The sequence below is a fragment of the Atta colombica genome, unplaced genomic scaffold, assembly GCF_001594045.1.
Source record: "Atta colombica isolate Treedump-2 unplaced genomic scaffold, Acol1.0 scaffold9, whole genome shotgun sequence".
Lineage (NCBI taxonomy): Eukaryota > Metazoa > Arthropoda > Insecta > Hymenoptera > Formicidae > Atta > Atta colombica.
In genome coordinates, this window is record NW_017259583.1 from 1242847 (window position 1) to 1255827 (window position 12981).

A 12981-nucleotide genomic window follows, 5' to 3' on the forward strand; every position below is an offset into this window, starting at 1 on the left:
TATAGATATAAGGTAAGACTTGCACTGCTGCCAGGTTGTAAAGGCAATTGTGTCATCAGATTTTCATCACTCCATTTAAAAATTTTACTTTCAGTTAGAGCATCCAAAGCAGACTGTACTGATAACTCAATCATTTCAATAGGAACTTGTCCAGCATTCGTTATTGTCACGGTACATTCAGCGCTGTAAATGTAAGCGAAATCATTTTGCATAAAAATTATATATTGATAAAAAAATTGTATATAATGCTTATAGTAGACACACAAACCTCTCACCGCCATAGAGTGATATACTCGCGCTAGTAACTATATTATCACCGGAACTGAAACTGGCAGTTTGAGGCAAACTAGTCGCGACATCGATTCTTGGTAAGGCTGGAATAACTTCGACAGTATATTGAGGATGTAACATACCCTCCATGTATCTCAATCTACAGTTAGATTTAACTCCTAATGTATGAGTGCTAAATCCGAGTATTTCTAAATCTCCAACTTCCTTGGGTCTGCCTGCTAACGTAACCGCAATCGGACCAGACTCAGCAGGGAGATTAATACTCTCTGGTATCGATTCAAATACTATGCCATTTGTCAAAAGTCTCATGTTAGATACGTGTAATTCAAATGGTAAAGGATTTATGAGCTGCATTAACACTTCACAGATATCTCCTTCCACCCACAAATAATCTATTATAACAAAAAATTTATTCTTAGAGATATTAAACTATTGATAGTAATAATCAACGTTTAGGTATATATACGTACCAACTTTACTTTTTAAAGTATTCTTGCGCTCTAATGATCCGAAGTTAATTGGCGTAAATAAAAATGGACCATGATCTTCTTTTACTCTTTCTATTTTTTGAGGCTGTAAATGTGGCTGCATGTTTTTCAGAGTAAACAATTTTGTTTTTGGTATATTTAATAAATTAGCCGGTGGTATGACGGTACCAGAATCTAAAACCTGTCATAAAAGACATTATTTTATGTATATGAGACATATAATTATTCATACATTATAATTTTTTTTTAACATACTAGGGGGACTGGTGCACCCTCGCACTGTTGAGATACATTTTGTAACTGTAGTGCAATATCTTTCCGTTCGGTAAGCGTTAAATGATTGTACATTGTCTGGAGCAAAAATGTTAAATGCCTTGTAGCAAGTGCTGGATTACCCATTCGATTTGCAGCAGCAACAAGTTCATTTATTATTTGGATCTGTATGGCTGGCCATCCTCTTTGTCCATCTATAAGAAAACAATATGATTTTAAATATCACAAAACAATCAAAACAAAAAATAAAAATATTATAAAGTATTTCATTAACATTTGGAAAAAAATTTAACACACATTTATTATATATTTATTTTTAAAAATATAATAAATAACAGGAAAATATAAAATATAAAATTATATGAAATTTATATTAAATCATTGCAGCTGCAAATTTATATTAAATCATTACCTGATGGCACATCAACAGGATCTAAAGATAATTTAAATCCAGATGTAGCTTGCAACATCAAATTATAACATTGTTGCCAGTCCGGATTAGGATTATTTTGGGATACATGACGAGTGGCGGCCAATCGTAAACAGAATGACGCTTTTCTATCAAAACCGAAGCTCGTATATAGATTTGATAATGTAGTAAATCGATCAATCTGAAATATTGATCTATATAGCACCTTAATAAATTTTATATATTGAAATTTCCTGCATTATCTTAATATTACATACTTTTTCTTGCTCGCTGAGAGGCAAATTAATCAATATAACATTATTTAAATATGATGCAGCTTGTAAGGTGCAATTCTGTTCTATTGAGATTCTTGTAGCTTTGAAACTAGCTTCAGTTTCAATTATACCTGCGTATTGGTATTTACTATAATGTACTATAGCTTCACGATATTTCTTAGATATTTCCTCAGGTAGTAAAATATGTGGCATGCTGGCCTTTACCATGTCTATACTAGGTGGAGCTGGCAAAACTGTAAGAGCTTGTGATCCTCGTCTATAAAATGATAAATGATTGATTCATTAATTTTGATATTAAACCAGATCTTCTAATAAAAGCATAGAGGTTTTAATGTTTTAATTACATATATAATGATTTAAAAATTTAAAAAGATAAAAAAAGATCATTTTATATTTTGTATTATATAATTCTTTGATCAGAAATTATCCATACCTTTGCTTACTTGGACTTCCTTCTTGTAAGGAAGAATTTCTTTGCAATGGAAGACTTCGACACATATTAGGATAAAGAACCAAGACCGAAGCAGCACAGAGACCTTCATATGTCGCTCCCAGCCACAGCCAATCATTGACAGCCTGCAGAATGTTGGCTGCAGAATTATAATTATTCAGGGCATCAGCTGGAAGTCCAGCTTGAAGACACAGATCTCCCAAATGCTTTGTCATACGGCCCACACATCTTTTTTTATTATTTCTGGATTCGAGGTCTAGCCCAATAAAATCTTTCTTTTCAAATGGAGCTAACAGAAGAGCGACACGATCTATCTTCTCTCTGGATCGCTCTAGTCTTTTCGATTCTAGAATCCAGAATAGAAAATTAAGATATTCAGCTGTTTGTGTCTCAAGATCAGGACATGCTTCATCTGCATAGAATATCGCCCGCGTTTTGAAGTTATTGGGCGTAGTGTAGTCTGGTGGCGGTTCATGACGGCCGTTTGATTCAAGGGGACCAAAGAGAATGGCTCGTGAATCATACAGAGTACTGCTATACTTCACCTTCAGAGTTTCGTGTAATCTGCACAGCTCATTCAGCTCCGTCTGATTGTCATACTTGCCAAATGTGATCAAACCTAGGAGTCTCCTATGTGTCTGAAAGTCTCCCCAGTCATTGTTTTCCACAGGATGTTCCCTGACGAATCGGGCGAGGATCTCCCGGGTGCCGCCGCTGGAATCGGATACGGAAAATCTGCTGCCAGCCTTGACGATCCGCTCACATAACCTACTGACCGTCTTTGGTTTGATTTGCGTACCGACTGGCCTCAGAAGCAACAGCAAGGCGGCATGATCGTGGGCGGTCTGCTCGTAATCGGGATGGGACATCTTGTTGTCGGGTACCGGACTCGACAGGATAACACTGATAGCCGAGCGCATTTATGTCATCGATTTGTTCGAAGGTATACCTTACAATTAATACTTAGACCACATTCTTCAGTCCGATTACAGATTCTGTCATTTTTCCACGTTGTTGTCAGGTAGGGCGAGAATGAGAACACGCCGTTTTTTAAACTTGTAGTATGAAAATAAGATTTGTTCATAACAACATTGACAGTTGTCACATTGCCTGATGGAGTATAGTCGGTAGACAACAGAGGTGAAGTGAGGAGACATTCGTAGACATAGCACGGAATAGAACCAACGTAGGTAACACAGGACGAATAGAAGTCCATCGATGTGTTATCAGCCGAAAATATTTGTGGGTACATTTGTGGGTAGTTCCAGTTACACTTTATGTACATGGAGGCGCTAGTATTCTCTTTGAAGTTTGATTTGCGTGGATCGTGATGTAATAGGAAATGTAGATACAAAACTTTAATTTGACTTCTTTGATATAATTCTTAATTTAGATGAAATAAATAAATAATTGATTCGATTTACGTGCATCAAGACAATCCATTAGAATGAAGAATAAGCCAATCCGTCATAAAGACGTGAACGTCTTTCGGGTGAGTAAAGTCAACAAGAAGGTTAAGTTATTCGCACGTGGCTCTGGAACCAGATTTTTTTCCGCAGTTCAAGCCATTTTCCGAGAGGATAACAGAAATCGACGTCGATGTCTTTCATCGTGTAACACATCGGAATGAAGACGAGACCGAGGAGATCGAGACCTATTTTCACGAGACACTACTGAAATGGAACGTACTCAATCTAACGGATGGTTATACTGCCTTCAGAAAGGAAGTGCAAGACATCATCACGTTGCCCCAATTGCTTCACAAGAAGCAGCATGTGATCGATACACTTATGTTGTATCTGAGAAAACAAGATCCTTTGTTCCTACAACCGATCCTGGAGTAAGTAACACTGAAGGTCTGTTCTTTTAGCTGAATTTCTTGTACAATTTATTTTTCCTCCTTTTCTCTTCGGAGAAAAAAAATAGAAAAGCTGAAGAACAAAAAGTTCAGGCTCCTTATGATTAAAATTAGATAAAAATTATAAAAGTTTACTGAATATTGAGTGAAGTTATAAATATTTTAATAAATATACTCACTTTTGTAATTTTCACCTTGTTTCAAAAACTGTAACAGGTCCTTAGTTAAAAAGAACAGACTTAGATACATATGGATAAATGCATGAAAAGATTTTTTTGTTATTATTTCTATTCTCTGTTTCTCAGATTAATAATTGCTGTAACGAGAGATCTTCAGAAAGAGTTTTACAATTATTTCCCAGAATTTCTATCCGAAATAATCTGCTTACTGCAAACGAAAGACGTTGAACAGATAGAATATACATTTACCACTTTGGCATACTTGTTTAAATTTCTATGGCGATATTTGACAAGAAATATAAAAACTGTGATGCCTCTGTTGCTACCATTGTTAGCTGACACACAGCCAGTTTATATAAACAGGTTTGCTGCTGAAAGTTTTGCATTTGTAGTTCGCAAGATCAAGGATAAAGATTCTTTTCTGAAACTGGTATTACATATTTTGGAGGATAGAAATAAAAATGTCAAGGAAAATGGAGTATCGGGTTGTGCAAAGTTATTGTTTGAAGTTATATCTGGTACTCCAGGGCAATTCCATTCCTGCGGCGAAGAGATGTTACTGCTTTATTTCAATGCTCTGCAAGACGAGACCATTGATAAGACGCTTACTTACGAAGTATTACGAGAAATTATAATGTGCATATTGCAAAACATACACCCACAAAAATGCAATATTATGTGGAATGTTATACTAAAAATAATAGACACGTTTGTCGAAAAGTCAAAGCAGTTGTTAAAATTCTCTGAGAAGAAACACATTTTAGTTCTATTCCTGCGTCTTATACATGGTATTATCAGCTGTAAAAATGGAAGATTCTTAATTGACGCTGTATCTGTGACAAAAAGGTTCACCATCATGATGGACAGATTGAGTGAAGACAATAATATTTTGCAAGAAGTTATTAATGTATCTGTAGCTATTCTCTTGGCATCCAATGTCAAATTAATGCAGGAGAACTCGAGTCAATTAGTACTAAAAATTATGACAGTGAATAACATGGAATTATTATACTCCTCTGTTGAAAATTTAATACACTACTCTTCGTTCGAAGTTTTGGTATTGCCTTACGTAATGCAGCGCAGCATATCTATTGGATTTGACAATAAACTACTGCTTCTGCTTGCTAAAGTAATTCTCGTGAAAGCATCACCCTGTCTCAGTGGTATAACTTTGGACAAATGGAGAAAATACATTTTAGATATACGAAACATTGAAATTGATTATCTCTTACTAGAATTGAAAACATTATCTACTGATACTGTTTCGCTTGACGCACTGAGAATTTTGGTAATTTTACCACATCTGAAACCGTTGCATGAGGAACTTGTGAATATGTTGAAAAATGGCTTGTTGTTTTTATATGAAAAGATATTGAATCATGGTGACGCAAATAACACTGCGGATATTAATAAAACTGCTTTTGTATTTTTATTAACGCTGGAATCGTTAATCCATGTGTCAGAGTCAAGCAATCTCCATGAATTTTTGGTAAAATCTGATATAAAAATAGTTGATTTAATTAACAAACATTATGACAATACATATATTTTAAATGGGATAGATCTCTGTATGACGTATTTTGCTGCGTCGCAGCATCACTCAGATTATATAAATTTAGCATCGTTTAACAAATTAAACGATAAAATAGAGAAGAAATTTAGTTCACCTTATAGCAATGTTCGAATGATCGTGGCACACTTATATTCCTTATTTTCTAAAATCGAAGATCTGAAAAAGCCTGGTGAACCTCTTCAGATATCTGATGGAAAAAGTGCTATGGAGCTTGTATATTTAATGGAATGTGAATCCGTGACGATACAAAACTATCGCAGCAAGTTATTGCATTTGCAAGCTTTAGGATTTCAGAGTCATGCGATAGTTAATCTAAATCCTAAGTATTATGAATTTCCGTTACGTTGCTTGATGGGCAATTTGTATATCAATTTTTCTTTGCTTTGGCAACCTGTGAGTATAATCATAGCTAGTTATGGCAACAAGGAATGTCCACAGTTCTGGCCAACATTTCTGTCCGAGTTAACATGTAACAATGTACAGAAGATTGAACGGAAATCGTCGTTTGATTGCTATGTGATTTCATCGTTGGAGATGTTGATAGAAAAACACGATGATAAGCCTGATTTCGAAAATTATAAGATCCTCCTCTGGAAATGTATGACACATTTCTCACATTACGCCGAAACGAAAAATAGAGATTTAACTGGATTATTCATTGATTTCGTAAATGCAAATTTTTTTAGATCTAATTCCGACGAGGGCAAATATTGCGATATTGAAAAACGCAAGGAATTAATCGACACGGATAATGATATAGACGACGAAAACGAAAGTGATAAAGAGCGTGATGAGATCATACAAGTTGCGCAAGCGGATGTGATGAAAAGAAATTACAAGGTGAAACTTTTACTCGCTCAAATGGAGATATTCGATAAAGTGCAGAATCCGAAAATGATGCATAGAGAATCGGAGATGCATCAGATCTATCTGGACTTGATTTCTTCGAGAAACCTTGACATACAGAGAGCCGCTCTGAATTGTCTTTTTGCATACAAGTACAAATATCTTTTGCCATACAAGGAGTCCTTGTATGGTTTAATAAATGAGAAGAATTATAAGAGTGAACTCACACGTTTCAAACTGGATCGAGAAAGCAATATGATAGAAGAAGAACATCGCGAAAATCTCATGCCGATTATAATGAGAATTATTTACGCCAAAATGATTATGAAGACCGGCATGAGGACTGGTGGAAAAACCGGTGGATTTGCACGGAGAAAAATAATATTGCGCTTTCTAGACGGTGCACAGGAAGACGAGATGATCATATTCGTAAAAATGGCATTCAGACCTTTCAAGTCATATATATATCTGGAAAAGGATGAAGCATTCGATTTGAAGAAATATGCTGAGAACATCATCGATACTATCGATCTGAATAACGTCATGCCACCTAAACGTATGCAGAGTGCCGTGAATCTATTGGCGATAGTAATAGAACAATTTGGCGGGAAAATGTCGAAGAAGTTACTGCCTTGTTTGCTCAGGATACTAATCTGCATCTTGGCTGAAGTGAATGGAATTCTGCGGAGATCGGGGGAGGTTTATCCGGGATATTTGTCAATGATCAAGAATGTGAGGACAAGTTGCGTCGGTATACTGGCCAGATTCTTTACACACTTTGAGAACTATGATTGGAAACGACACGAGATAGACACAGTCTATCACGTCGCGATATTTCCCTTATTGCAGAAATTACCTATCGAGGGTATACACAGTCCTACGGTTTTGCTGAAGCTGTTTATGGCATGGAGCCAGAATTCGCGATACTATCCGTTATTTGTCAAGTATCAAAAGGACAACAAGTCAATTACTCCTCTCCCTTACATCATGCAACTCTTGTCGAATCCCAAGACACACCAATCTGTCATCAATGCCATTCTGGAGATGATCGAGAAGATGCTAACGCTGCAGGATTACGGAAAATCCAACGAAGATGCGATGCAGGAGGACGCGCAGTTTCTACCATTAACTCCGATACTCATTAATATGCTCGAAGTGGAAAAGAAGATACTTTCAAACGAGGTCAATTACGGCTCCGCTATACTTTTGCCGCACGTTCCTCACGTTCTGGAATTTATCAGAGATAGACTTAAAAGATCTAATAAGAATATAAATAAGATCGAACTGACTATACTGTCGCGAATCTCCGAATTTGTCACGGATGCCGAGACGTGCGATACGGTATTGAAATTGATAATACCTGTGTTAATCAAAAAGGCTGCATCTAGTAATAATGAGGAAACCGTTACAGGACTATTGATGACCATCACGAACCTCATAAAAATTGTAAATAAGCCGGAGATTCACCTGCGTTCCATTGCGCCATTGATTAGCCTCGTATCGGACGCACCTGCTCGCAAGACTCTTCTGCAACTGTACCGAACCGTTGCTGAGAGGTCTATGGAGGGCCGTCGTGAGGAAATGATCCAGGATTGCGAAGTTCTAATTGAGCTTAATGCATGGGATCACAGATGGGTCGATCAACCGAATTTCCAAAAAAGACTGGACGCTTTTGAATTGATCAGCGATAGGATTGAGAAGAACGCGATCACACTGGAATTTGGCGTGACTGTAATACACAATTGTTTTTACTTTTTGAAAACTGAATCGGATTTGGCGATACGAGATTGCTCCGGCCAGTGCCTAAAGCTTGTCGGGACGAAATTGGCAAGAGAACATCAGAATAATATTCTGAACAGGCGGTTCTTAATGGACGACACTATCTTGACACTTACGAGGAAGGGTATTACAAGCAAGAACGAAGCTGTTCGCCTTCAATCAATAGCGTTTTTAGGACATATGACTCTGGAATGCGCGGACGTGCATCCCGTTTTACGAGACTTGTCCTTACTTGCTAATCGAGCCGATCCCGAAGTCGATTTCTTCGAGAACATGCAACATCTGCAACTCTACAGAAGGGCTCGCGCCTTACTAAAATTCTGCACACTCGCTAAGACATTGCGGAAGCCATTTAGTCCTAAAACGTTGACGCAATTCATTCTTCCCCTCTGCTCATTGTATTTATGTAATGAGACTTTTATTCATAAAAACAGTCTCATTGATGCCGCTATCGAGACTGTCGGAATAGTGTGCAGACTATTACCGTGGCACCACTATGAAATTATTTTAAAGTATTATTTAGGCAAATTAAGGAGTTCCACAGAGTTCCAGAAGCAAGTCGTTAGGATAGTAGTAATAATATTAGATTCTTTCCATTACGATCTTTCAAAGTACAAACCAGCAGAAAAAATTACGCAAATTACCAAAGCGATAGGAATCAAAGATAACGTTGCTTTTATCATTGAAAAGAAAGAAACTAATAAAACGATCAAAGAAAATGAGAATCTTGAAAACACGGAAGAAGGAAATGAGGAAAAATTAGAGGAAGCATTAAATGATGACAACATTGAAAATATTGAAGAAATAATAGAGAAGGATAAAGAAGCGATAAAGGAAGACTTAGTAATTGAAAGGCAAACACTACTTTCTCAATACGGTGCGAAGAAAGTAGTGTTTAGTATATCGAACGGCTTGTTGCCTCAACTGCATCGATCCATTGTGGGGAGAACTCGGCAAGAGAGTAATCATAAAATCAACAAGAAGAAGTTCGCTTCTGAGATGGAGGAGGATGATTTACTGAGAGTTCCTATTGCTCTCGCGCTTGTTAAGTTATTACAGAAAATGCCTGAGAACCTTCTGGATGCAAATCTGTCAGGGTAAGTACGCGATAGCATCATAAAGATATTTTGCATTCTTTTATATGTTCGAAGATTATATTTCGTTTATGTAACATATAATTTTTTCAATTTATAATGCATTTTTTTAGAATTTTTATGAGACTATGTACATTCCTCAAATCACGTATGGAATCGGTTCGACGTGTGACTCGCGAGACACTACAGAAAATTATGATAACTTTAGGACCGAAATATCTTCATTATCTTTTGAAAGAACTTAATACATTGTTAACGAAAGGTTTTCAAGTGCACGTTCTCGCGTATACAGTACAGGCTGTTTTACTCGTGCTGAAGCCTTATTACCAGAAAATGGATATTAATAATAATTTACAAAGCATTTTGTCTGTAAGTATTATTTCTGAAATATTTGACCATACAAATTTGACCATACTTTATATTTTATTAATGTATTACAAAAATTATTGCTATAATATAATTTGTATTATTTGTAATATCGTGTATCCCCAGTATACAACGTATTACTTGATATTTAATTCTAATTCTTTTTTTTTTTGCTATTATTCAAGCAATCTTAAATAATATCTGCATTCTCGACAATTTATTTGAATATTAGAAACATTTTTTAAGTCTGGAATCTTGAAAGAATATATTGACAGAACCTATGTTTATACATATAATGTTTATACATATAATGTATTCTTATGATAAAAATTAATATACTGATATAATTTGATTAAACATTAAACACTTTGTATATCTTTCAATAATTATCTTCAGGTGTGCAAAATTGATTTATTTGGATTAACCGCGGAAGAAAAGGAAATAGCGGGTATTATTAAAAATGTATCGGAGGCAAAGAGTACTAAGAGTTTTGATATTTTTCATATCTTAGCGGAGTTTATAACAGAATCTTGTTTATTAGACCTAATTTTGCCATTGAAAGAAGTGTTAATAAAAACGCACTCGCATAAAACGATACATAAGATTGTGGAATGTCTCCGAAACGTAACTCTGGGATTGGCGGACAATGCTTATATCCCCTTGGAACAAATGCTCATATTTCTTTACGGTATTATTTCGGAAAGCATACCAGGCCTTATACCTGAAAAAGAAAGTAAAAAGCTCGCGGAAGATGAGCGAAGAATAGAAACGAAAACTTTGATGCAACAATCGAATTATTTTCTTATACCATTAGAACCCAAAAACAGGATGGGTATTAAAGTTACTGCAAAAACTACCAAAGACGCCAACGTTCATATAATGACAGAATTCGGTCTAAAATTGTATCATATATTGTTGAAACAAGACAAAGTCTCCGGAATGGTATACAAACGTTATCTAGAACCATTTGTGTTAGTTTTAAGTAATTGTTTAAAGTCTCATCATATCAAGCTATGCACTGTAGCATTACAGTGCTTAAATTGGATGCTAAAAATGGACTTAGAATCGATGCACGCATCGATATCAGATATCTGCGATTCCATGTTCGTCATTTTGCATAAGTATGCTGCTGCTGGATTAAATAAAGGAGATAACTTCGATCTTGTAATGGCCACATTCAAATGTATGTCTGTGGTCGTTCGTGATGTGAAATACTTCAGCATTAATGCCGATCAGCTGAAGATTCTTATTTTATACGCGGAGCAAGATTTACACGACAGCGATAAGCACGCTACCGCGTTTACCTTACTCAAAGCTATAATACATCGAAAAATGATTGTTCCAGAGATGTATACTGTCATGGAGAAAGTAGCAATGCTGAGTATTACCTCGGAGTTAGAGCACGTTAAATTGCAATCACGTTCTGTGTTCTATTCTTACCTCATGAGTTATCCACTTGGCAAGCATTTGGACAAACATATATATTTCTATCTCACTCAGTTGAATTACGAAATGCAACCGGGTCGGCTGAGCGCATTAGAAATGATTCATACTATCGTTACGGGATTCCCGTTGAAGATCCTAACTGTAAGATCAGAAATCATATTTGTAATGACCGGTGCAAGATTAATAGATGATGACGACCCAACCTGCCGCAAACTTTGTGCAAAATGTATAAAGGAATTGCTTATGCGGATATCCTATAATGATAGAAATAAGTTATTTGACAAGTGGCCCCTTCAGTGGCTAAGTGATTCCATAAGATACCGGACATTAGCGGCACAGTTATGCGGCATATTCGTAAATGTTGAGAAAAACGATTTCGATTCGCGATTGCTTCAAGTTTTACCATTGTTATTAAAACAATTTCACAAAAATATCTCAAATTCTGACAATGCCGAATTCGGAAAATACATGGAATTAGATAATACGACAAACTTACAGAAAGATTCCAATTTAAAGGAAGAAAAAACAAAAGATCATCATTTAATTCAAGTATTACAACTGCTATTAAAGATATCACATTATACATCTTTCCTTACGGATGAAAAGTACAAAGATTTCATTAACTCTTTTGCTGGTAAGTCAATTTTTGTTAAAACATTGCAAAATCTTTTTTTTTTTTTTCCAATAAATATTCTTTATTATGTCTTTATATTTTATTTCAGAATATAGTCAATCTTTGTTGGCACATCCACATTTATGGGTTCGATTAGCAGCAGCACAAATGATCGGTTTTATTTTGACTACTCTTGATGTTGATAAAATCGTTGAACTTATAAATAACCCAGATAATGATAAAATATACGAAGGTTATATGTATTCGAAGCCTGTTGAAACTGTAAAGAGTTTAATTCTGGATTTAGTGGCTCAACTTTATCCGGACATGACATTTGAACAATTAGCAGATCAAGTTGTGAAAAATCTAATCTTTATCGCAAAAATATTGAAATCAATTACAGGAACTATTGCGAAAAATAACGAGAAAGATGATGGAAATAAAGCGAAAAATAGCAATAACTTATCTTTTCTTTGGCTTATCAGGAGATTGAGAAAAGTTGTTAATATAGAAATAACGCAAGCTCCCAAATCAACATCAGTGGTAAGAAAAGTTATAAGAACGTATTATGAATCCGAAATTGTCATATCAGAAAATAAACCACGCAAATGATATATTTTCAGAGAACTGCAATGTTTAAGTTCATTGCGGGTATAATAACTACAGTACCTATTGAGTATCTGAATGCGATACTTTTTAATATTATGTCTCCATTGGTACGGGAGATGACTACGACAGAAGAAACGAACGCTGAATTACGTCAGCTTGCAAAAGAAGTAGCTACTATTATTAAAAAGTCCATAGGAAATGAAGAATACATCAAGTTACTAAATCGAATACAACAAAAGTTAGACATTAAGAAAGCAGAAAGAAGAAAAGTTCGTGCGCAACAGGTAAATTTATTTTTATCATTTTACATTTTTGTTAATTTTTATACTACAGAATATTCAAATTTATAAACTTGTCGAACTTTGTTGATATATAAATGTTAAGAAAATTTATATATATATATATATATA

General features: G+C 35.4%; 2 protein-coding genes across 2 annotated transcripts in view; one reads left to right on the forward strand and one right to left on the reverse strand.

Annotated features, from left to right (window-relative positions):
* The window catches only part of LOC108693299 (protein brunelleschi), a 4992-nt gene extending 1681 nt beyond the window's left edge, over positions 1-3311 (reverse strand). Inside the window, exons 1-7 of the mRNA XM_018202173.1 lie at positions 2191-3311; positions 1740-2013; positions 1465-1663; positions 1035-1246; positions 762-960; positions 269-683; positions 2-183 (exon numbers count right to left, since the gene is read on the reverse strand). Of these exons, the coding sequence (XP_018057662.1) occupies positions 2-183; positions 269-683; positions 762-960; positions 1035-1246; positions 1465-1663; positions 1740-2013; positions 2191-3128 (2419 nt within the window). The 5' untranslated portion in view covers positions 3129-3311. The remainder of the gene's footprint in view (position 1; positions 184-268; positions 684-761; positions 961-1034; positions 1247-1464; positions 1664-1739; positions 2014-2190) is intronic.
* A 252-nt stretch (positions 3312-3563) lies between these two features.
* Positions 3564-12981, forward strand: part of LOC108693271 (small subunit processome component 20 homolog) — a 15093-nt gene continuing 5675 nt past the window's right edge. Inside the window, exons 1-7 of the mRNA XM_018202142.1 lie at positions 3564-3700; positions 3768-4048; positions 4372-9540; positions 9651-9906; positions 10300-11983; positions 12072-12505; positions 12586-12855. Of these exons, the coding sequence (XP_018057631.1) occupies positions 3656-3700; positions 3768-4048; positions 4372-9540; positions 9651-9906; positions 10300-11983; positions 12072-12505; positions 12586-12855 (8139 nt within the window). The 5' untranslated portion in view covers positions 3564-3655. The remainder of the gene's footprint in view (positions 3701-3767; positions 4049-4371; positions 9541-9650; positions 9907-10299; positions 11984-12071; positions 12506-12585; positions 12856-12981) is intronic.